Below are 21,685 nucleotides of genomic sequence, written 5' to 3'. Positions count from 1 at the left end.
AAAAAACCAACTTTTTGGTTTAACTTCCAAAAAAAAAACTTTTTTTAGTTTACAATTATCGCAGCCGGGCATTTTCCAATCGCACTTTGCCTTCATTGCCAAAGGTAGATGTTGCGCTGTCTTTTAATTGGTAGAGGGCGTGACTCTATGCGCCCAGACAGCACAGCAGGGGCGATCGCTTAAATTCCTAGAACGGTTCTCAACGCGCCTTTCCTCGCGCTCAACAACTCCAAGGCACCAAGAGCTAAAATAACGAATTCTTTTATTAAGGCAATTCAGGACAGAGATGGCGCTCAAGGGTTCAGCAGCAATACGAGCACAAGGGCAAATGCGGTTTCTGCAAATATGCACTAATTTAGTTAAGGAAACAGACGAGAAATTATCAGTACAGTTGACTCTTACCGAACTATTATAGGACCAGAGTCACAGTAACATTCAAATCGATCAGGAGATTTTAGGTTCTGCAAATACAGCATCAAATCCAATAAACATCACCAAAACACATTAGTAACGAACTGTGAGACTTTAGGCAACAAAGCTTACCGGGATAATACAGTTATTTACAGCAACAGCAAGTTGGCTGACGACGGTGTGGGATCCGTGGGCCAGAAATGCACAATTACACATTGGACGACCGGCAACAGTTCAGTTAGCACAAATTTCCTATTCGTTACCAAAGAAACAAACATAACCAGTCAATTAAATAAACCATGCTTCCTCTATAGTCTATAACATCCAGTCGCTAATAAACGGTAGAGCTACTAACACCATACGTTTCTCCTGATCCAAAAGTGCTTAATTTCCGACAGGTGGCGCAAAGAGCACTTTTTTCATTTAAAACGGTATATCTCAAAAAATGCTAACGGTTAGGGCTATTAGGGTTGGGGTAAGGTATTACTACTTAAAATTCAATAAAACTAACCCAAAACATTAGTTACTAATGCAAAAATTTTATGTAAATATTTCCCAGCCCAACCCATTTACAGCCGCAAAATAAATAATTCAGCTCTTTACGCCACCTATCGAAAATTAAGCACTTTTGGATCAGGAGAAACGTATGGTGTTAGTAGCTCTACCCTAATAAACACGAGACAGCCACGCTTACAAGACGTGACTTGAGTAAAACAATGCCAAGGTTGTGACATCATAAGCACCAAATGTGTGACAGACAATGTCACCAGGTTGCACAACATTGTGCCGTACAAGTGAGTTAAGGCTACTGGCGGGAAACATAGAAAACATAATAATATGTACGATGGCGATGTAACAGTAGACTTTTCAAACACAGCAATAAATACCTACACAACTCAACTCAAATCTCCACAAGTCGGGCTTAAAAATATTTTGGGAAACACTGTCCCCTAACTCATGTTTTTGCACAAATTTAAAAACGTCACATGTTATTGTAAACATAAACCACGTGTTTCGGGGTTGCAAAAAAACAAACAAAACAGGGGCTGGGGTCATTGATGCTAGATCAATGTTTACAAAATGCAAGCTAAGATTATCAAATTGCACCTACTTATCGGTAAGTAATAGTTTATCATTAGTAAGTAGTAACTAATACTATTACTATTCAGTTCAGTTTTAATTTAACTTTAAGGCAGTGACAAGTGAGTAAAACGGATAAATTGTTTTTTCTATCCGTGTAGAATAGCATAACACTAAACGTTTTGGTGTAGTATTAAAAAGACATAAAAACAGAGGTTAACTATGAAGAGCGTTAATCTATTTAAAGCTGGATGTAGTAAACCAGGGGTTCCCAACCTTTTTACGATCCCGTACCTCTTGGACGCTCTGCACTACCACGCGTACCACCATAGAGCACTAATGTGCTCTTTGGTACCACTTCTTACAGAACAACTAATTTGTTCGAATCATATTTTATTCAACACTAGCTTAAGCTACAAAACAGTAGATGATATCTATCATGAGCAATCATTTGACATAATTAACGCCCACTGTGCCACAGCGTTGTTCGGCTTTTCATAGCAACTATGCTTTTTGTTGAGAATTGACATGACCTGTATTTTGAAGAACGTAATGATACGAAACAACATAAATAGTTACGTAACAATGACAATAGGCCTGGGGAGTGTTTTTTTGTAAACGAAGCCAGACAAACAAAATATAAAGTGGCAAATCGAGGTTTTTGTAAACAAAACAGAAGCTACTCGCGTACCACCTGAAAACCCTTCGCGTACCACTAGTGGTACGCGTACCACAGGTTGGGAACCCCTGTAGTAAACAAACAACAAAACTGTACATATAATAACATGTGACAAAAGAAAAAATGGCATTTTAACTCTAGTTTATGAGTATGTGACTGTTAACTAGACTAAATCAAATGATATGCTATATCTTTAAATTTGCAGAATCATCTTCGGAAAATAAACAAACTTGTCTTGGGAATTGAAAGCACATTTAATGACACTGCTGCAGCAGTTGTTGACCAGAATGGAAGTGTTTTGGGTGAGTTGTGCTATACCCAAGATGAAGAACATGTTGTGTGAGTAAAACTGAGTATAGAAGATGTTGTATGTAAAAGTATTTTGCTACTACTGTTTTAACTTGCTACTACTGTTTCACCTGTTGATAAACCATAATTGCAAAAAATGCTTTCACTAATGGCGGACTATTTTTAGTTTTTTTTTTTTTTTTTTTTTATCCATGGTGAGCAATAGGGTTCCTTCCCGGGAATGTCTCGACGGGAAATTCCCGGGATTTACCGGCATGTTCCCGAATCCCGGGAAATTTGTTTTGAATTCCCGGGAAACAGACAATTAAGCAAAAACGTGTTAATTTTGCAAAAAAAAATAACGTAAATGTTCAAATTTCTGCTAGCTGTTACGAAAATATGGCGTTTTGTAATTTAATGACAAAGTAAGTAAGCGTTTTTTTATGAGATGGTAAAATATTTTCGTGAAAATGCGCTTCCTAGCGGTACTAGAAATAACAAATGTATTTTTCCTAATTTCCGAATCTTGTTAACGTTAAAAAAGCTTGCAAATATAGTTTTAATTGACAAAATCATGACTAATTGGATGCCCCTAGCGAAGATAAATTAATCTTAGCGGTTGCAATGACGTAATTATCCACACAAAAATAGGCACTTTTTCCAATAAAAAAAATATTTCCCGATTCCCGGGAATGAAAAAATCCGGGAAATAGAGGAACCCTAGTGAGCAAGTCATGCCCTAATGTATTATTCTCATAATAAGTCTGTCACTGAGTTGCCTGTTTTTATTGCTAGCCGGTCAAATTATTTTTGTTTAACTTTTTGGATATGGGAAGCTGGGAGCTTAAATTTTATTCAACCCAGATTTCACTGGGCTGAAGCAACGTCGCTTGACCATCTCAGGAACTCAACAAACTATTTCAGTCTTTGCAAGTTAAAATTATTATTTATTGCCTACAATCTGACATGAATGAGATTTAACAGCACTTAATCGTTTTTATGTAATATTTTTAGTAACCAAGGAGTTGACACACGGGTATCTCAAAAAATTCATGCAAAACTTCTTCCAAACATTGTGAATGAAGTAATGAAAAAAAGCCAAGTTTCATTTCAGGTCATTTAATTTTATTTGTTGGATTACAAGTTTGTCAGTAGTATGGTATCCTGTCAAGTTTTGTCGAACAAGGTTGTTATTTACTTGTAGGATCTTAGTGCAATAGCAACTGCTACAAAACCTGGAAGCCCTTTTTCTTTACGAGCTGGTTTGGAATTTTCTCAAAAGCTGGTGGCAGAAACCAGGTAGACAAATTAGATTTTACTCATTAAGTGTGGTAGCTTGTCATTTGCCTTATTACTTTCTCATTCCGTAAAAATGATCTATGGGGCCTTTGATAGGCAACAACCGATATTTATAGCAATAACCCAAAAACTAAGCAAGAATGATTTCTGTTTCAGATTGCCATTTATTCCAGTTCATCACATGGAATCTCATTTGCTAACAGCCAGATTAAACCAAAACATCCCCTTTCCATTTTTAACACTGCTGGCTAGTGGAGGTCACTGCATAATTTGTGTCACACAAGGATTAGGTACTCATACTTGATTTTAAACAATTTAGTAATTTATGTTTGCACATTGGATAATTTTTTGGCGCAGTATGTAAAAACTTTTTAAGTCCTTTTTTGTTAAGTAAAGAGTGGCTTCTTCACACAACATTTTAAAAAAAAAATTCTCCTAATAAAGAGTAATATAATATATCTTATTTTCTACACTAAAGACATGTTTTTCTTTCATCAGTTTTTAATGTGCAGTAGTTTGTTTTCTATAAAGGTCAGCATCTTATACTTGGATACTCATTGGATGAACCACCTGGGGCAGTGTTTGATAAAGTGGCCCGTGAAATGAAAATAGCAGAACGGAGCGGAGAGTTTCGACTAAATACTGGAGCTGATGTTGAGAAGTTAGCCATACATGGAGATAGGTAAACATAGTATATAGTCCAAAAAAATGGTTGTTAACCTTATACTGATTGCCTACCACCTAAAGATTTTTCTCTCGCTGCTTATACAACCTAAATCCTGTTTGAATGGGTGGACCAAGGGCGAGGTCTGTTCTTCTAGACTAGGCTTTTCTGAAATAGTTTATCCCAAAACCTATTTTAGATGGTATGCGAGTAGCTTAAGACACGAGTTTATCCAAAAATAAATTGCATTTCATGATCTGACTTGAATTAGGTATAGCGGAAAGCTACTTGCGTACCATCTTAAAAGCTCGGGCATACCACGGGCTGAGAACCACTGGTCTAAACCAACAAATTACTTAACCAAAATATATTTTTAGGAAACAAATGCCTCTAAAAATTCCCATGCTAAATGTTCAAAACTGCAGTATGTCTTTTAGTGGACTACAAACACAAACTCTGCGTTTGATAAAACACAGTTCTGGTAAGTAAACTGTGGATTTGGATTTGTTTTAATAACGTCATAGTTTATTTCATGTTTGTAGAGGATGAATATGCGAATATTGCTGCTTCCTTTCAGTTTACTCTTACTTCACACATTATGAAACGGTTGCATCGTGCAATTCTTTATTCCAAACAAGAGAAACTTCTTTCAGATCAAAAACCAACTTTGGTGTGTTTCAGGTTACATTTTGTTTGGTAATTAGTGCATTCTTCAACAATCTGCCAGTTAAAATGTTTTCCTAATTTTTTACTTGCCCCTACAAAACCAGTTTGCATCAAATAATATAATGAAGCATTACATTTTATTTGTGAGCCTTTTTTGTCCACTTTTGATAGCGACCAGTAATTAATTCCAACTGACAAAAGGTCCAAGACAACCTTAAAATCCACGCAACTTTAATTATAGTGCAATATGATTAATAAACTATCCTAATATATTCATTTGTCTGGCAATAAAACTTAATCACATCCGACATCAAGTTAGAATTTTGCCTTGTGTTGAACAGTCAGTTTTCAACTTAAGCAATAAAGTGACAGACTGGTTTAAAGAATAAACAGGAGTTAACTGTACATATTACCATCCCTTGAAAAATCAGCCATTGCAAGACATAAGCATGTATTTGCAAACAAAATAATAATCTTTATGTCATACAGAAACTGAAAAAACAACAATTAAATTTGCATGTAAACAAACTAATCTATCCAGGTTGCGTCTGGTGGCGTGATGTGCAACTCATACATCCGTAAGGCACTTCAAAATCTATGTAACATCACTGACATGAATCTTGTATGTCCACCTCCAAAGTTGTGCTCAGACAATGGGATAATGATTGCATGGTAATATAAAATAACTTTTCTTTTATGCTTGTTTACATATGAGCAACTTTGTATGACACCAAAATTGATCAATTATTTTGTAAAACATGTTTTTTGCAGGACAGGTATGGAATACTTGTTAGCTGGGAAAGGAATAAGTGAGGATCCTCAGAAAGAGAGATTTCATACTAGGTATAGAAATTTCAGTCAAATAAAACTGATTTTAGGTGATTATTAAATATTTTGCCACATTGTTTCTAAAGCACTTTTAATGTCATATAAGACAATATTATTTGTGAGGAAAAGTTTTCGGCACCAACTGCTATACAGAGAACCAACAGTGTATATATTGCCCTGGAATTGTATTGGGCAACAAAATTTAGCCCTTTTGGGCTTTAAGTTGTCACATAGGTAGCACAAAAAATGTATTGAATTTACAGAGCACAGCTTGGACCGGATGCTGGCTCTGATGTGAAAAGGAAAAAAGTGGTTGTTAAATCTATGAACTACACGGATGATTGAGTGTCGCTTCTTGGTTACACTTCACCCTGGTTGTCACCAACATTGTAGTCCACCCAGTCAAGTGCAATTGGAGCCGATAACATTTCCTTTGTTATCTTGAATGACTCACAAATTTGTAAACTGATAGGGGCCATTTCCCTGCAAAGATCTGCCGATACAGTTGAAAGCTGAAAAAACAAATATATGCACAAATAGTAAACTGTTTCTAAATAAAAACTTCATTGCACATGCTGTGTTTTCAGGTAGCTCATATAGTTCTCTTATCAGGCAGAAAAAGAACAGATGCTACTTAAGCAATATGAACAGAGGTTAGAGACATTTTAACAAGAAGGGATTTTTAGAAGGATTTTGAGTTGAAACTCAGGCTGTTGATTTGTCGTTTTTTAAATAAAAATAAGTTTTGAAATTGATACACTGCTACAGAATCCAATTGGGCCTTTCACCTGTTTTGCTTGCTGTGGAGTCATAAGTTCTTCTGCAATGAACCATCCCATATCACGTTCAACTACATCTGCCAAATATAGATGGTGGACCAACTTGAGGGTCAATTTAAGGGATGCATCTGTTTCATCACTGCCTATTGTTGCAAGCATTTGTTCGCTGACCAAGCGTTCCCCAAACGATTTTGCTGAAGACTGAAAAAGACACCAATAAACATTCTTTGAAGATGTTTGACAACGTCTTTAATTTAAAGGGCATGTTAAGTTGAACATCAATTAGTGCAGTTTTAAATAAACTGGCTATTTCGTGACATGAACCAATACCATTTTACCAATAATATTCAACCACGAAATTACACAAAAAATGCATAGTGGGTACAAGAGGTCTAACAGAAGGTAAGGGAAACATACTGTTAAAAAATGTTGGACACTATTCTTTCCATGCATGCAATTTGCCCAGGACTGCCAACTTTGCACTGTGTTTAATTTCACAAATAAATACCTGGACTAAATCACTTTCCTTTAGCATCCAAGCATCAAAGAGCCCTGATTTTCCAGCCTCAACCAGTTTCTGTTGTAGCTGCTTGAATTTTAGGTTCTCACGAGAACACAGAAGATTGTGCAGGAAAATGGTGTCAGATGGGTCTGCAAGTAAATATGGTTAAAACTTGTGGTTTTGAAGCACAGAGCTACACATTTCATAGACAGACATAAGTTCTGCATCTTACCAGAAGCATTTGCTTGAAGGGTTTTGGTGTCCTTAAATGCGGCAAGTCTTTCCTTCGCTACTTTCTGCATAAAACAAATATAAACTAGAATACTGGTTTTCCTGTATATTGCCAGTTTATTTATACTACACCAGGGGTCTCAAAGCCCGCGGGCCGCATGCGGTCCTCCAAGTGTTTTTGTGCAGCCCGCGAAGTCACTTTTTGAAGTTATGTGTTTTACTCAGGCGTAATATCCTGTCAGATCAGTAAGTTTACAAGATACAATCACTTTCTGTTAGTGGTATATATGCAGCGTTTTAATAGAAAAAAATTAAAAAGCTCCTCTTTAGAATGAGCAATTTCGATTGTTGCATCATATTTTTCCATTGTTGCGTCATTAAAGGTCATTGTTTTCACACAAAGCAATAAAGCACAGTTTGTTCTTGTGCTTAATTACACTATATATCTGTTTCTTATTGTGTTGTTTTTAATGTGGTTAATGGTATAAATGAACATTTTAGATTTAAATCATGCAATACTTTTGTTGCATGTTACACTGTAACAAATGTTTCGATAATGCGGCCCTCGACTTACTTAAAAGTTTGTTTTTGGCCCTTAAAGCAGTTTGAGTTTGAGACCCCTGTACTACACCATATTTAACGATGTATCACATATACCATTTACTACATTTATAATGGATATATATTTGGCACCTACATTTCATTGGGTCCCTATCTTTTTCCTGGCACTTTATAACATAATTGTTTCTGCAAGCATAATCTAATGGGTCCCCACACCTATGCATATGCGATTTGGTAACAGTAAAAATAGGGCACAATCATTGTTAGATATTTACCAATTTACTATACACATCATTTGATCTACACATATGATTGTTTTTGCAAGCAAAAACGAATGGGTCCCCACATGCGCGTTTGTGCGGATTTATAGTAAACAAACATCCTGGTTATTTTTAGATTCTTAAGGAAAAACTTAACCAACTTTAGCCTTATCCCAACTTTAAAAGATTTGTCCAGATTCTTTTTGCATCATTATTGTCATATAATTACAAAAAAACAGTAAATAAGAACAGGAAAAATACTTTCAATTTAATCTCATGCTTTGACCTTGATATTGTCGTTCAAGGTCAGTTTTTAAACACAATTTTCCAAAACTGAAAATGTGCTTGATAACTTAATAAAACAACATAGCATAGCTGCGCAAAAACAGCCGATATCTAATCACCAACACCACTGTCTTGTAAAACGTCTGCCCGGACGTCAAGCTAAGCACTCCCACTGCATTCACCCGCCTTAATCGTAAACAAGTGAATTACTCCCTTGAGAGTTGAGACTTCTATCTGACTGACAGTGTACACATATTATGGGCTGTAAAAGTAACTATTTGGCCGATTAAGGCATTTTTTTAAATAACCTACTGCAAACAATTGTTTAACATTTCAGCACATTGGGGCTTGTATTTCTGGCCTAAAACTTATTATTTTGGGGTTTAAGGGGTAAACATGGGTGAATCCAATAAAAAGTTACAAAATTCTTTAGAATAGCTTACATTGCACCAACCAACAAAGCATGAAACCCTCAGATTATGTACTTGGGTCAGTACAGCCGTTTTTAATTTTTTTCGTTTTGGGGGCCTGTGGGTGAACCGCTGGGTCGTTTGGGGTCAAACTTCAGGAGGATCAAATTCGGAACAATAACTAACATCTGGGCAAATTTGAATAAATTTAAAGCACTCTTTTTTGACCAAACACATTTAACAAACCAGCGTTAGACAGAAACGAATATTTTGGGGTTTAAGGGGTGAAAATGGGTAAATCTTTTTTTAAGGTACAAAATTCTTTGAAATACCTTATATTGCACCAAACAACAAAGCATATAACTCCTAAATGAAGTACTTTAGCAAGTACAGCCGTTTTAAAAATTTCACGTTTTGGGGGGCTGTGGGTGAACCGAGGGATCAAACGGGGTCAAAATTCACATGGACCATCTTTAGACCAATATCTATAATGTGTGTAAATTTGAAAAAGTTTGAACCATTCTTTCTTGACCAAAACGTGGGAACAAATCCGCGTTAGAAAGAAAAAAAGAAAAAAAAAATAGACAAAAACAATATGTGTCCCCTTCAGGGAAGGGGACCCATAACAAGCAAACAAAAAGGAAAACCTGAGTAGTTTATAAAACCACCTTGTTATTTAGAGTCAACACAAAGGTATTTATTAGCACTGCCAAGGCAAGTTTTACTATTAGCTCTAAATCTATAACTAAGGATTTATGAATGTGAATTTAACATGCACCAGTTGTAACTTGTTCCCATAAAAGAAAGTAAAACTAACAAACCTGCATCAGTACGCTGTTGTCACCCTCCGCTGTCATGGCTGCATGTGCAAGACCCAGGAAGACACCAAATCGATTACATGACAAATAACCCTGTAAAGAAGGAAGTCCTATAAAAACAAATTTCATCTACTGGGCCATTGTTCATTTAAGATATACTTACTTGTCCACCACATCGCTCCCTGCAAATCGAAGCCACATCACACAGATTCCAAGATACAAGTGGTTTAATGACACAGCATAGTGTCACTACTTCTGCATGCTGTGAGCCATCTTCAGGCTGGAATGCCCATCGATCTTTCACATAATCTAAACCGATGTTCAGAGCAAGAGTCCTGGCCAGCAAAGGAAGCAATGCCCGTTGCTGCAACTGATATCATACAAAGGCTTAGACCAGGGGTAACCAAACTACGGCCTTCGGGCCAGATCTTGCCTGCGACCACATTTTTTGGTTTGCCAACTCGTATTGATAACTTTGTAACATTCAAAAATTAATCCACTCCTTACAAAAGTTTTCCTGCCAGGATATGTAGAATTAATATTACAAAGTTTATTAGGATTATAATGCCAAGGATTGATCGAAAGCCAGTTTGTTACATCACAACAGTTAATTGTGCGCAAACAATTGCCATCTCTTGTTACCTGTGACATAATATACAAGCATTGCTCGTAAGATGAGACTAACTATACAGTTTAACAGTGGCATCACCAGATTTGAAAAGGGATTGTAGAAAGACCATATCTTGGCGCCCCTATAAAAATTGCCTCGCGGGCTAAGTTTGAAAGACGGCGCTAGGGCATGTAAACTATGCGGGCCCGCGCGAATCATTATTAAACATATCCGGCCCGGTTTGGTGACCCCTGGCTTAGACGATTGAAATAAGGCATGTCAAAAAAGTACATGTGAAAACTAATGTTTATATATGCCTACATAGGTTTACAATGATTTTGTAAAATACTGTGGCTTTTATTTAGTCAAGTTAGCATATTAGAAAGAGACTAAACTTCTGTCAACAGATTGAGATTTACACCAAAGACAAATATGGGCAGTAAGTTGCCACTTTGATTGGTATTGCACATAAAGTTTACTACTACATAGTTAGTGGAATATACCCTACAAATCTACATTCTGTTTTTTTTTAGTAAACTGTTAAAACAAACAATTGATTTGGCTAAATATCTTATTTTTTTGAATTTGTTTTGTGCAAAAATGTATCTACACATACACATAAGCAAACCTGATAAGATAAAATAGCCATGTCCGATTTTCCTTGCATCCCAACAGTAAGTCGAGTGGCAGCATATTTAAGTGCAATAGCCAGACTTGCTTTTGATCCCCCCATGCACATAGATGCAATGCAGACGCGGCCTGAATGAAGAAACACATGATCTGCTTTAAAGTTAAACTTGCATACTTTAACCTGAATGTGTTTTAAGTGCTTGTTACTATTTTTTGGTCAGATTAGTATGTGGACATAAGTGCATTAAGAGCATTTTGTAAATTTTAACATGCCACTAGTAAACCTTTTTTTACCCCAATATCTTTGAATGTAACAGCAATGTGCTATGAAGCACATATGATACAAATGTCATTTTAGAAATATGGCAAACCTGACAAAAGTTGGTCAGCCACTGTAAGGAATCTTGCTCTGTTTGATTTAATTGATGTGGTAAAAGTGCCATCTTCTGCAACATCCGAGTATCTGCAAATAACAATTTACAAGTTCACCACAGGTAACCACACAAGATTATATTGCAGCATGTTACCTGTTCAACAGGTTTTCTCTTGGGACTCGAACATTGTCAAAAAACAGCTTAGCATTGTCAACACCATTAAGTCCTAACTTATGGCCCATGTCTTCCACTCTGACATTGTCCATCACATTTAGGTCATTGTCACGTATACGAACCATAACACCATGAATTCCATAGTTTTCTTCACCAACAATGAGCTAAAACAATAGCAAACATGAGATCAATTAATTGGACCAACTGCACATACATGCTTGTTATTAGAAAGTTATGTTTATTTCACCAAATATGAGAAGCATCACATATAAGAACTGGTTTCCCCTTTTAACAAGTTATAATGCTAAATTTTAGCCAGTTGAACAGATCCTTTTGTTGCCTGTCTTTATCATGTTTTTCTGGACATATGTAACATGCACACTAAGGGGTAAAATTTACACTAAAACTTCATACCTGTGCAAACACAATCACATGCTTCGCATGGACAGCACCATTTGTAATCCAATATTTTTGAGATAATGTGGTTGGGGAATTGATAACAAACTCTTGGGTATCCTAAAACCAAAAATATAACTTACAAACTTGCCATTATAAAGGTGTTTTTATCACTTGAAATTTGGTAACAGAAAACTTTTTGCCTTAAAGTTTACTATGACACTTTGATAAAATTCACAACACCTTGTCATAAACAGCTGTTGTTTCCATTTCTACAGCATTGTTGCCATATCCAAGTTCAGTTAAACCAAAACATCCAACATCATCCAAAGTGTCAATACCTACAATACAGTAGCATAATATATTTTAGTTTCAAATGAGGTAAAATATTACTTAAAATTAAAGAAACAAGCAAACTAATTTTATGTAATGATTAACAAATGTTCAAACAAAGTCAGACAGGAGACACATAAAATACTTGCATTATATACCACATAAGTGTTGTGGTGCAAATAAACCTTGTGCTTGATCAAAGGTCAAATTTTGGCACTTTTTAATTGTAACAAAAAAATAGTCAACAGATCTCATGTACTTTAATGCATTAAAGAAGTGAAATCTTAACTGAAATCTAAATCTTAACAGGTTCAGTCCACAATTCAATATACATTGCATAGCTACTGGGTAAAACAAAATTATTGACATTTGATCTTTCCCTGACATTTACTGTGAATCAAATCTGGTTAATTGCAAATTTTGTCTTATTACATCATCAGAAAAAATCTTGGTAACTTGGAGGAGCAATTGACCACAATTATCTTTGTTGGCTTGTTTGGTCACTTACTCTTACCCTTCAGTAATTTGTCATGATGTCGTTCAGTGCCTAGTTTTAAAACAGTGCCTCCAAACAAGTTAAATTGCACTGTCATCTTAGTTGCCATTGCAGGATCAATAATAGCTGCAAGTTCATGAGCGGCAAAAATTCGCAGTGGGTTATTCCGAAAGTCAAGCACAGAAATAAATCCACCCTAAAAATGGACACATTAGGTGAAACTAAAAAAAGCTTCCAGAGGATTCGGATATTGTGGATGCATTGTGATGTGGACATTTGTTTTAAAGCTACTTTTCAAATCTGTGTTCCTAATTGTCTCAAGTGTAAAATATTAAAAACACGATGATTCTTACTTTTACTAGAACAGTGCATTAAGTATTTTATGCCAAAAATGGGAAATTAGACACAGCAAAATTCAAACATACATCACAAATTCGTTTTAATCGTTTCAAAGCCACATCTCTTTCTTCATGAAGTGGAATGTTATATTTCGGTGTCATCACAGGATCACTAACAAACTCACGGAATTTTATTCTCATGTCATGATTGTCATGATCAAGTAATTTGCACATTGCATCAGAATCGAATGATAGCTTTGAACTGGTGTTCCATAATGACCTGAAGATAACAAAGGTGCTCAGTACTCAGTTTGTGAAAAAACATGATAAAGTATTGACCCCAACTTATGAGAACCTTCCATTAAAACTATTGTTTGGGGGTGCATCTAAAATATACAAGATCGCTGGGTGAATATTTATATCGCTTGGTGCACATTAAAATTGCTTGATGCACCTTAATATCGCTTGGTACACAATTTTGCTGCTTGGTGTTCATTTATATCACTTGGTGCGAGTAAATATAGCTTGGTGCAACCTAATATCGCTTGGTGCAGCTTTATAATATTTGGTGCACCTAAAAATTGTTTGGTGCACTTTAAAATTACTTGATGCATGTTGATATCACTTGTTGCAGATTCATATCACTTGGTGCACCTTAATATCACTTGGTGCAGCTTATTATCGTTTGGTGCGGCCTAATATCACTTGGTTCTCCTTTAAAATCGCTTGGTGCATGTTAAAATTGCTTGATCCATGTTCATATCGCTAAATGATGCACCAAAGCGATACAAAGGTACATCAAGTTGTATAAAGGTGTACCAAGCAATGTTAAGATGGACGATCCAAGCAATGCACCAAGCGATCCTGTATATTTTAGATGCACCGATTGTATGGTGAAGACTGAAAACAAAAATTGCAGCAACTTTAACAAGACTTTTATAGTTTGTTTGTGTTTTGTCCTACAGATCAACCAGATTTCTAAATGGCCAAATGTACACAAATATAACAGTTTTTTACACAATCAAGGGCAACAAAAACGAACCTTATTTTTTCTGGTGTTAAAGTGTTTGAAATTTTATTTTCTTGTTTACTCACAGATGATGAATAAAAATTTGCCCACCCTTGAACTGAAAAAAAATGCTTTGGTTTTACATGGAAGTACAAGCAACACTGGTTTTAATTAAACTTTTAGGCAAATGTGCCTTTAAAAAAACATTTAGATTTAACACATTAACAGGTTGAAGTCCTAATCCAACATGTTAATATAACATCAGTGATGACAATAGGGATGCATTCCATACTTATTATCAATTATATTTTATGACATCAAGTAGTTATGTGAAACTGCACAGAAATATACCACATTTGCTTACCATTGTAGCATGTAGACCTTTTACACAAATTCCACATGTTACCAACCGATTGGAAGTTTCGTGACAACATCCTCATTTTTACTTGTTTAAACCCCCAAAGCAAAACAAATCCCACACAAACACAAAACACACCAAATCCGTGTGTGCACTGTACAGGTAATGCCAAATTCGTTTTGATGTGGGTTGTGATATTTTTTGAACTTTGACCCTATCCTTAATCAGTGAGCCGCAACCATGCGTGTCAGGTTGCAAAATCAGCACACATTTGTATTCATTAAGTGCAAATACTAATCTATTTGTTTAACCTAAAAAGTACTTTATTCAAACATAATCATTTGCAAAGTAAAGTGATCCTATATTACGAATTGCGAATTTTTAAATACGAGCGGCAGGGCTCGGTTCACGAAACGGTCCTGCGTTTCAGAGCTGCAACACATGGGTGCTCCCACGTAGGGGCAAGAGCGGGTAGTTGTTTAAGGTGCCGCCCTATAAGCCTATATATGTGAACCTAATTACTTGACATCGTAATCCCTCGACGCACGTAACAAAAATTGCCAAATTTTCTGCCAGCGCCTATGCTGCTATACATAGCCCAAAGTTTACAACTTTTTTGTTTTAAAACTGAAATTTTTATCGCAGACCGGCCTTCAAACAACAGCAAATGTTTAAAGATCAAAATTTGTTACAGTTATTTGTTATAGGCTGTATTTGGACTTAGCAACACGGACTTAGTATTTGGACTTAGCAACACGGCCGTATGTAAGGCAACGCCAGGTATGACCGCTTTGAAATGATTTGATGTGCTGTCGACACAGCTAAATTATACAGGCACTAAATCACAATTGAACAACTTAACGTAAATGCAAACGATTTTTACAGGTCTACTATAAAATGTAAGTAGTAAACACAACAAAATATCGTTTCAATGTGATCAAAATTTAGAAAATGTAAGGCGCACATCTCTAGCGAACTTAATGCGTTCAACCTTTGCATTTGCCTTAAACCAGGGGTGTGCAACAGGCGGCCCGTGGGCCACAATCCGGCCCGTGAAGCTATTTAGTGTGGCCCTCACCAACACACTGATTCAGAGAAATAATGCAAGTCTTGTATATAGGAATTCAGCAAAATTTTCCGCTTGTTTTTAATAAATGTTGTAAGTTGCTATACTATACGTAGCAAATATAAGTTAAACCAGCGTTTACTATCAGGTGGGCCATACAGCAGCTTGAAGATACTTCCGACTGTGACGTAACAATTCCCTTGGTCTTGTAAACAATTACTTTGTTGTGAAAGCCAGTGTGGCGGCGAAACCGTATTTTTGAGAAAACAAATGTATTGATGCTTTAGAACAGGGTTTCCCAACCTGTGGTACGCGTACCACTAGTGGTACGCGAAGGTTTTTCAGGTGGTACGCGTGTAGCTTCCGTTTTTGCTTTTTTTCACAAAAGCCTGGTTTCCTCACAACTTTATATTTTGTTTACAGTAAACAAAAACAAAAATCTCATTCAAATCAGTTGTGGTGCTTTAGTGTTATTTTAGTAGGCCAATATTATTCTTCTGAATAAAATATGATTCGATCAAATTAGTTGTTCTGCCAGAAGTGGTACGCGTGGCAGTACAGAGCGTCCAATTGGTACGAGATCGTAAAAAGGTTGGGAACCCCTGCTTTAGAACAAGGGTGTCCAACGCGTACACACCGCCGTGCCAATTTTGGCTTTAAAACATACTCGCGTATCAACGTTTGGTACGTTTTCCAAACCATGTCTTAAACGTCTTAACGGTACGGGCTCAATCCGAATATTTGGCCAATATGTAGAACCCTATTAAATGATTAGAAAAAAATTATGTCGTCAAATGCGAGTAAACTTGTTTATGGTACTCCAGAAACCTTTTATTCTGTTTATACAACACAAAATACAAATGGTTTGCAACGGGGCATAAGTTTTGTCAAAAAACGAACAATTTCACGAACAAATTAGTGGGTTGTGTAATTTTACTACTGATAATCTTTACTGAAGTTAGAATAAAGGCCATGAAAAATCAATAGAAACAAATTTAATTGCGTGACAAATCCTTATGTTTACCATGTAAATGTGCAAAACTTGTGTGCCATTTTCAAATGCTCTGCGTGCCACGTGTTGGACACCCCTGCTTTAGAAGAATTTTAAATTTATTGTGTACATGACAAAAATTGTATGGCCCTCGCTTGATGTTCGAAATTGGTTATATGACCCACCAACGAAAAATGTTGCATATCCCTGCATGGGCGTCCGCAGCGGGGGCGCGTGCCCCCCCCCCCCCCCCCACCCCTGGAAAAAAGAAAAACGCAAACGGTCGCAAAATCCGCATCTTTAAACAAAACCCTAACAAACAAAAAATTCCTGGAACGTAAACTGAAGACCCCGTTAAACGCACCGAATACCACCTGTAACTGCAACAGAATAGGATGAGGTTTTACAACAAACTAAATGAATCGAACATTATTACTTAACAATAGTCCAGTAACAAGCATATTATTACGTCATTGATGGATGTGTCAAAAAGCCATTATGTGATACCTTCACTGTATCTGTTGTTACATCTGATAAGGTTCGTGTATGTAAATCCTACTTCCGTTAAAAATCGTTTGCCAACCTACCACATATTTCAGTAATAGTTGATATTGTCTTTATTGCACTACTTTGCTACATTGGGATTGGTAAGAATGAGTATTTTTGTTCTGAAATACAAATACCGTTTATCGAACGGCGATGTGACGATAGTTTGCCCTCCCCTGTATTTTTTCCTGCGAACGCCCATGCATCCCTGCCTTAAACCGTTTGTGATCTGGAGCCTGTATAAGCTGCTTGTGTCCACATAAAATCATTTTTAAGGAAATGCACATGAAACCACTTTTAAGCGGTCATGCCTGGCATTCGCTGATGATGTGTGCCTCTCATTTTCCAAGTTTTGATCACATTGAAACGGTATTTTGCTTGTGTTTACTACTTACATGGTATAGGTTAGTTGACCTGAGAAAATCTTTTGCATTTACGTTAAGTCGTTTGTGATCTAAAGCCTGTTAGAACTAGTTAATAATTACAACGATAAACACCAAATGCACATGGTAAGAACGACATTTTATTGATTTAAAAAGATAAAGCCACTCAGTTACCCAAGCATAATACAAGGATTGCGCTTCTCATACAAAATGACTCTAATTCACCACCAAATAAATCATTGTGTGGCCACAAAAACCTGATGATATGAACAAAGTATACAGTATTGTGCTTATTAGTAATTAGTATCATAGTAAACATAATAAATCAGGTAAAACAAATCACTTTACCAACAGTTCGACATTGGTTCACACAGTTATATAAAGGCAGAAATAAATGTGAATGAGACATGGTAAGTTGATATACCACAATAATTTGGTTCAAGAAATGAAAATCTGCTTATTTATAAATCTGCCAAGGGATCTATCCTGTAGATAGAAGATTTAATCAAATGATTATACATGACAGTAATCCTTTTACCTACATCTTTAAAATTACACAAATATTTTTTGTCATCAGGCATATAGACTGAAAAACAGTAAGGTGAAACAGCTGTGCATAGGTGCCATTACAATGCTTTGCTACATTCAAAATAACATAAACCAGCTGTCATGGTTTAAGCTACATCAATAAATAATGAGGTTATTACAACATGCCATCAAACAGAATGCTTAAATTAAAAACAGATTTTTAATTCATCATCTCATAGATCACTTTTGCCAATAATTCAACATTAGAGAACAAAGTTTTTTTGTGTTTATCCAAGATCCAAGACATAAAGACCATAAACAGCATGAAGGTTAAATGGCATTAACATTAATGAAGGTTTTCAAATAGGTATTAAGTGTAACTTGTGTACAGGTGGAAAGAATGGCCAAACAACAACATTACTTTAAGAAAAGTAACATGCTGTTTGCATTAATGGTTTTGTGGACACTTTTAGAACCTTCAGTGAGCTCATATAAGCAAATTTCTTTCACAAACAATGACTTGACAGGGGATCTTTTTTTACAAATAGTCTACTGGATGACAATCTCAGCCAACCCTCTGCATGTTCCTGTTGATTCTTTTTGTGCTTGTTAGCCTTCTTGGAGGTATTGTCCTAAAGTGACCCTAAATGCTTCCCCAATTCCCACCGTCGACAGTCACTTTGCATTGCTTCACTGTTTTGTCAGGTTCTAATCTTTGAGGTACAAAATTGGACAAGCTGTTGCAAATTTCACCATGTAGACTGATTTTCCATTTCACATACTATTGTTATTTCAATGTTTAATCTTAATAACCTGCGATTATTTCCACAGAAAAATATTCATTTACCAAAAATTTACACTAAACCCACTGTGATCTAATATTTATACACAAAATGGGAAGGTTGCAGTACATATATTTGGAAAATTTGCTTTCCTGCCCTTAACAAACGGCATGGCTTTCCTGATATGACTGCATTTAAAGGGACTAGTTTAGTTGAATCTGATTCTTTAAGTCTAAAATATATTTCTTGCATTAATTAGTTTTCTATTTCTTGTTATCTATTTCTTGCATTAGGCATGACATTGCTGTTTGTATAGCTTCATAAACTGAAACACAGTAGTTACATGAAGTCCAATGCATGTGGTGCCAGAATACTAAATGTCAGAAAGTTACATTAGGCAATTAAATAAATAAATGATTTTTGCTTGTTTATCTGTCATGTTTAGTTAGGATACTTTAAAATCAATGGCTGATTCATTTAAAAGCCTAACCATCCAACAGTTTCTTCAATATATTGGCAAACATAACTGGCCACCGAATAAATTTTTCACTAATTTAAGCAGCAAGTTTCTGTGCACATTTCGCTCATCTTATCATAGAACTGGTAAATGTATTGTGACTTTCCATTGGTTTGCACTTTCCTATTTCCAGTAGCCAAAAAATAAGTTTACTTTTGATAAAGACTTTAAACAGTGTAACTTTGATAAATCGAACTGATTAAATCATTTTTTAACATTTTTTTATTATCTAAAACAGTCGGGGTCATTTATATCTATTACATTTTATCATCACAATAGTTTTCTCAAAGACTATTTTCTCAAATTTGCCAGCAAACGATGCAGAAAAACATTTTTCGTCAAACTAGTGCCAATAAAACTGCTTTTCAGCAAAGAATACGCGTTGCCCAGCAACCAATGACGTCATTTTTACGTAACATTTAATTTTATTGTTAGCAAGACAATTTACAAAAAAAATAGTTGGTCGTTAAAACAAGTTATTGAAAAACACACCAAAATCCATATCTTTTGCGTTAAAAGTAGCCCCGTTTCACAATCCTTGAATTCGCGTGCAACAACTTGTGTTTGATACACAATAATCTTCGCCGCAAACTGAATACAAAATGGTCCTCTATCGCCACCGCAGTGGAATTTTTTAAATAATCATTTTAAAGCCCTGCAATAATTATAAAAAAAGCAATTAGGGAGACATAGTCATTTTTGATCCACGTTCAAACATTATTTTGCTTTTATTTATGTTGAAACATTTTTGTCGAAACGATTTTTCCTTAATACAAATTTAAAATTCGGAAACGTTTTTTCAAAAAAAATAAAAAATTCGAAACAATTTTTTTGCTGAGTCAGCAAAATTAGGCGCTCACCGTGTAGTGGGACAAAAAGCAGGCTATTTAACCTGAAAAGGTACAGGCTACGCGGCTCCGGTTACCGACCACTGACCTATACAACATCTCTGTTACTGTTAGTGTTAACCTATTTAATTTGTCAGTGATTGCTGATTTTTATTGATCTCGCCTTTCCTCACTACAATCATCTTTTGTTGCAAATCGTTTCAATTTTCCTTCTTGGGACGTTCCGCGGTTATAACCGGGCGCATTTCACGGGACTCAACTTTTGTCGAGCATGTTGGAATTCTCACTTTCCGCCTTCCAATCCGCTTTTTACCGATAAAACGTTAATTTCCTACGGTCATTCCATTATTGGTGTTGGCGAGATGTGGACGCAAATTCTGGTCTAATAAAATGCAGAAACAATTCTGCACTATAAAACACATATATTTGTTTAATTGGCCCATAAACGTGTTTCAAAATGTCACAGCAAAAAACGAGTAGCCTAATTACTCGTAATTTACGAGTAATTACTAATGCCCTCAGAGACCAGCCTTGGATGAGGTTTAGAAGTATGTACTTGGTTTGGATGAAATCTTTTCACCTAACTCAGCAGTTCTCAAACTGGGGTTCGCGGTCCTTCTATAATCTAATTTGGCGTCAGTTTGTGCCACTGGACCAGTGTAAATCAAAGTAAAATTAAAGATTGACTTCATCGCTAAACAATAGCCTTTATTGTGTGGCGAATTTTAATCACGTTCTGTTTATAACGCATCTTTTGATTATTTTACCTTCACACACGTATTTTCACTTATTCTTTCACGTTACTTTGTTATATTTGTTCGGATTATTACACACCTTCATGCACATAACATTCTTTACAGTTTATTATCCTGTGTTTCACTATTGTTTAGTCTGTATAATCGTTGTTATGTTTCGCCACTCATTTATTCACTTAATTGTTTTGTTTAATCGTTGTTATGTTTCGCCACTCATTTCTTCACCTAATTGTTTTGTTTATTCGTTGTCATGTTTCGTCACTCATTTCTTCACTTAATTGTTTTGCGCATTATTCTCACCACACAGTATCTTCACTAAATGTTTCTCGTTACACATGATGCTTTTTCTGTGTTTTATACGTTCGCCTCATATGTGCCGTATGCGTGTTCACCCTTGTTGGTTCTGCGATACCCGGATGTGCCTCTTGGAATCACGTGATTTGTTAATCAACGTGATTGGTGTGGTAAAACGTGTTTGAGAAGAAAGCATGGTCAGTCTTCCTTTGGGCGCCGTGCGAGTAACACCGTGTTGTTTTGTGTCGTGTATTGGCTGGCGTTGACTTGTAGTGGAACTTGTCGAATTCGGAGTCGTTTTATGCGAATGCTTTTTATTGTTTTATTTAAACAAGGCGCCCATTAGTGAAACCAGTTTGTGGTCTCTCTTTGGCTTAGTGGTGAGCCGTTATTGCAGGGTTCGGGCAGTTTCCGAATTAGGGAGGCAGTTTTGGTTTAAGGTGTACAGAATTAGACATAAACAGATCGATTGGGATTAACATCGCCACTTGAAAGG

The 21,685-nt window shown here is 36.0% G+C and overlaps 2 protein-coding genes across 5 annotated transcripts; one reads left to right on the top strand and one right to left on the bottom strand.

Moving 5' to 3' along the window:
* Positions 1–986: 986 nt before the first annotated feature.
* LOC145228983 (tRNA N6-adenosine threonylcarbamoyltransferase, mitochondrial-like) lies at positions 987–6,486 on the top strand. 4 transcript variants are annotated; one of them, XM_080094215.1, is made up of 11 exons: positions 987–1,528; positions 2,376–2,509; positions 3,473–3,572; positions 3,663–3,757; positions 3,914–4,047; positions 4,289–4,439; positions 4,799–4,902; positions 4,964–5,091; positions 5,629–5,759; positions 5,859–5,965; positions 6,179–6,364. In XM_080094215.1, exons 1-11 carry the CDS (start codon positions 1,481–1,483, stop codon positions 6,211–6,213), a joined length of 1,167 nt encoding a protein of 388 aa, XP_079950341.1. In that variant the 5' UTR covers positions 987–1,480; the 3' UTR covers positions 6,214–6,364. The 4 variants fall into 4 exon arrangements, with proteins under 4 accessions (XP_079950341.1, XP_079950340.1, XP_079950343.1 ...); XM_080094214.1 differs by having other exon boundaries at positions 989–1,528; positions 5,859–5,930; positions 6,179–6,486; XM_080094217.1 differs by lacking the exon at positions 987–1,528 and having other exon boundaries at positions 2,407–2,472; positions 5,859–5,930; positions 6,179–6,486.
* On the bottom strand, positions 5,522–14,681 carry LOC145228982 (uncharacterized). Its single transcript, XM_080094213.1, has 15 exons — positions 14,486–14,681; positions 14,155–14,239; positions 13,200–13,392; positions 12,793–12,970; positions 12,189–12,286; positions 11,964–12,065; positions 11,529–11,713; positions 11,373–11,464; positions 11,000–11,130; positions 9,925–10,131; positions 9,765–9,854; positions 7,429–7,492; positions 7,203–7,345; positions 6,704–6,895; positions 5,522–6,427 (listed from the first exon to the last, which is right to left on the bottom strand). Exons 1-15 carry the CDS (start codon positions 14,559–14,561, stop codon positions 6,275–6,277), a joined length of 1,989 nt encoding a protein of 662 aa, XP_079950339.1. The 5' UTR covers positions 14,562–14,681; the 3' UTR covers positions 5,522–6,274.
* Positions 14,682–21,685: the final 7,004 nt, after the last annotated feature.

Source organism: Phallusia mammillata, chromosome 5 (genome assembly GCF_965637545.1).
Source record: "Phallusia mammillata chromosome 5, kaPhaMamm4.hap1.1, whole genome shotgun sequence".
Classification (NCBI taxonomy): domain Eukaryota; kingdom Metazoa; phylum Chordata; class Ascidiacea; order Phlebobranchia; family Ascidiidae; genus Phallusia; species Phallusia mammillata.
Note: the sequence above shows the minus strand (reverse complement) of the source record. Positions and strands in the feature narration are given on the sequence as shown.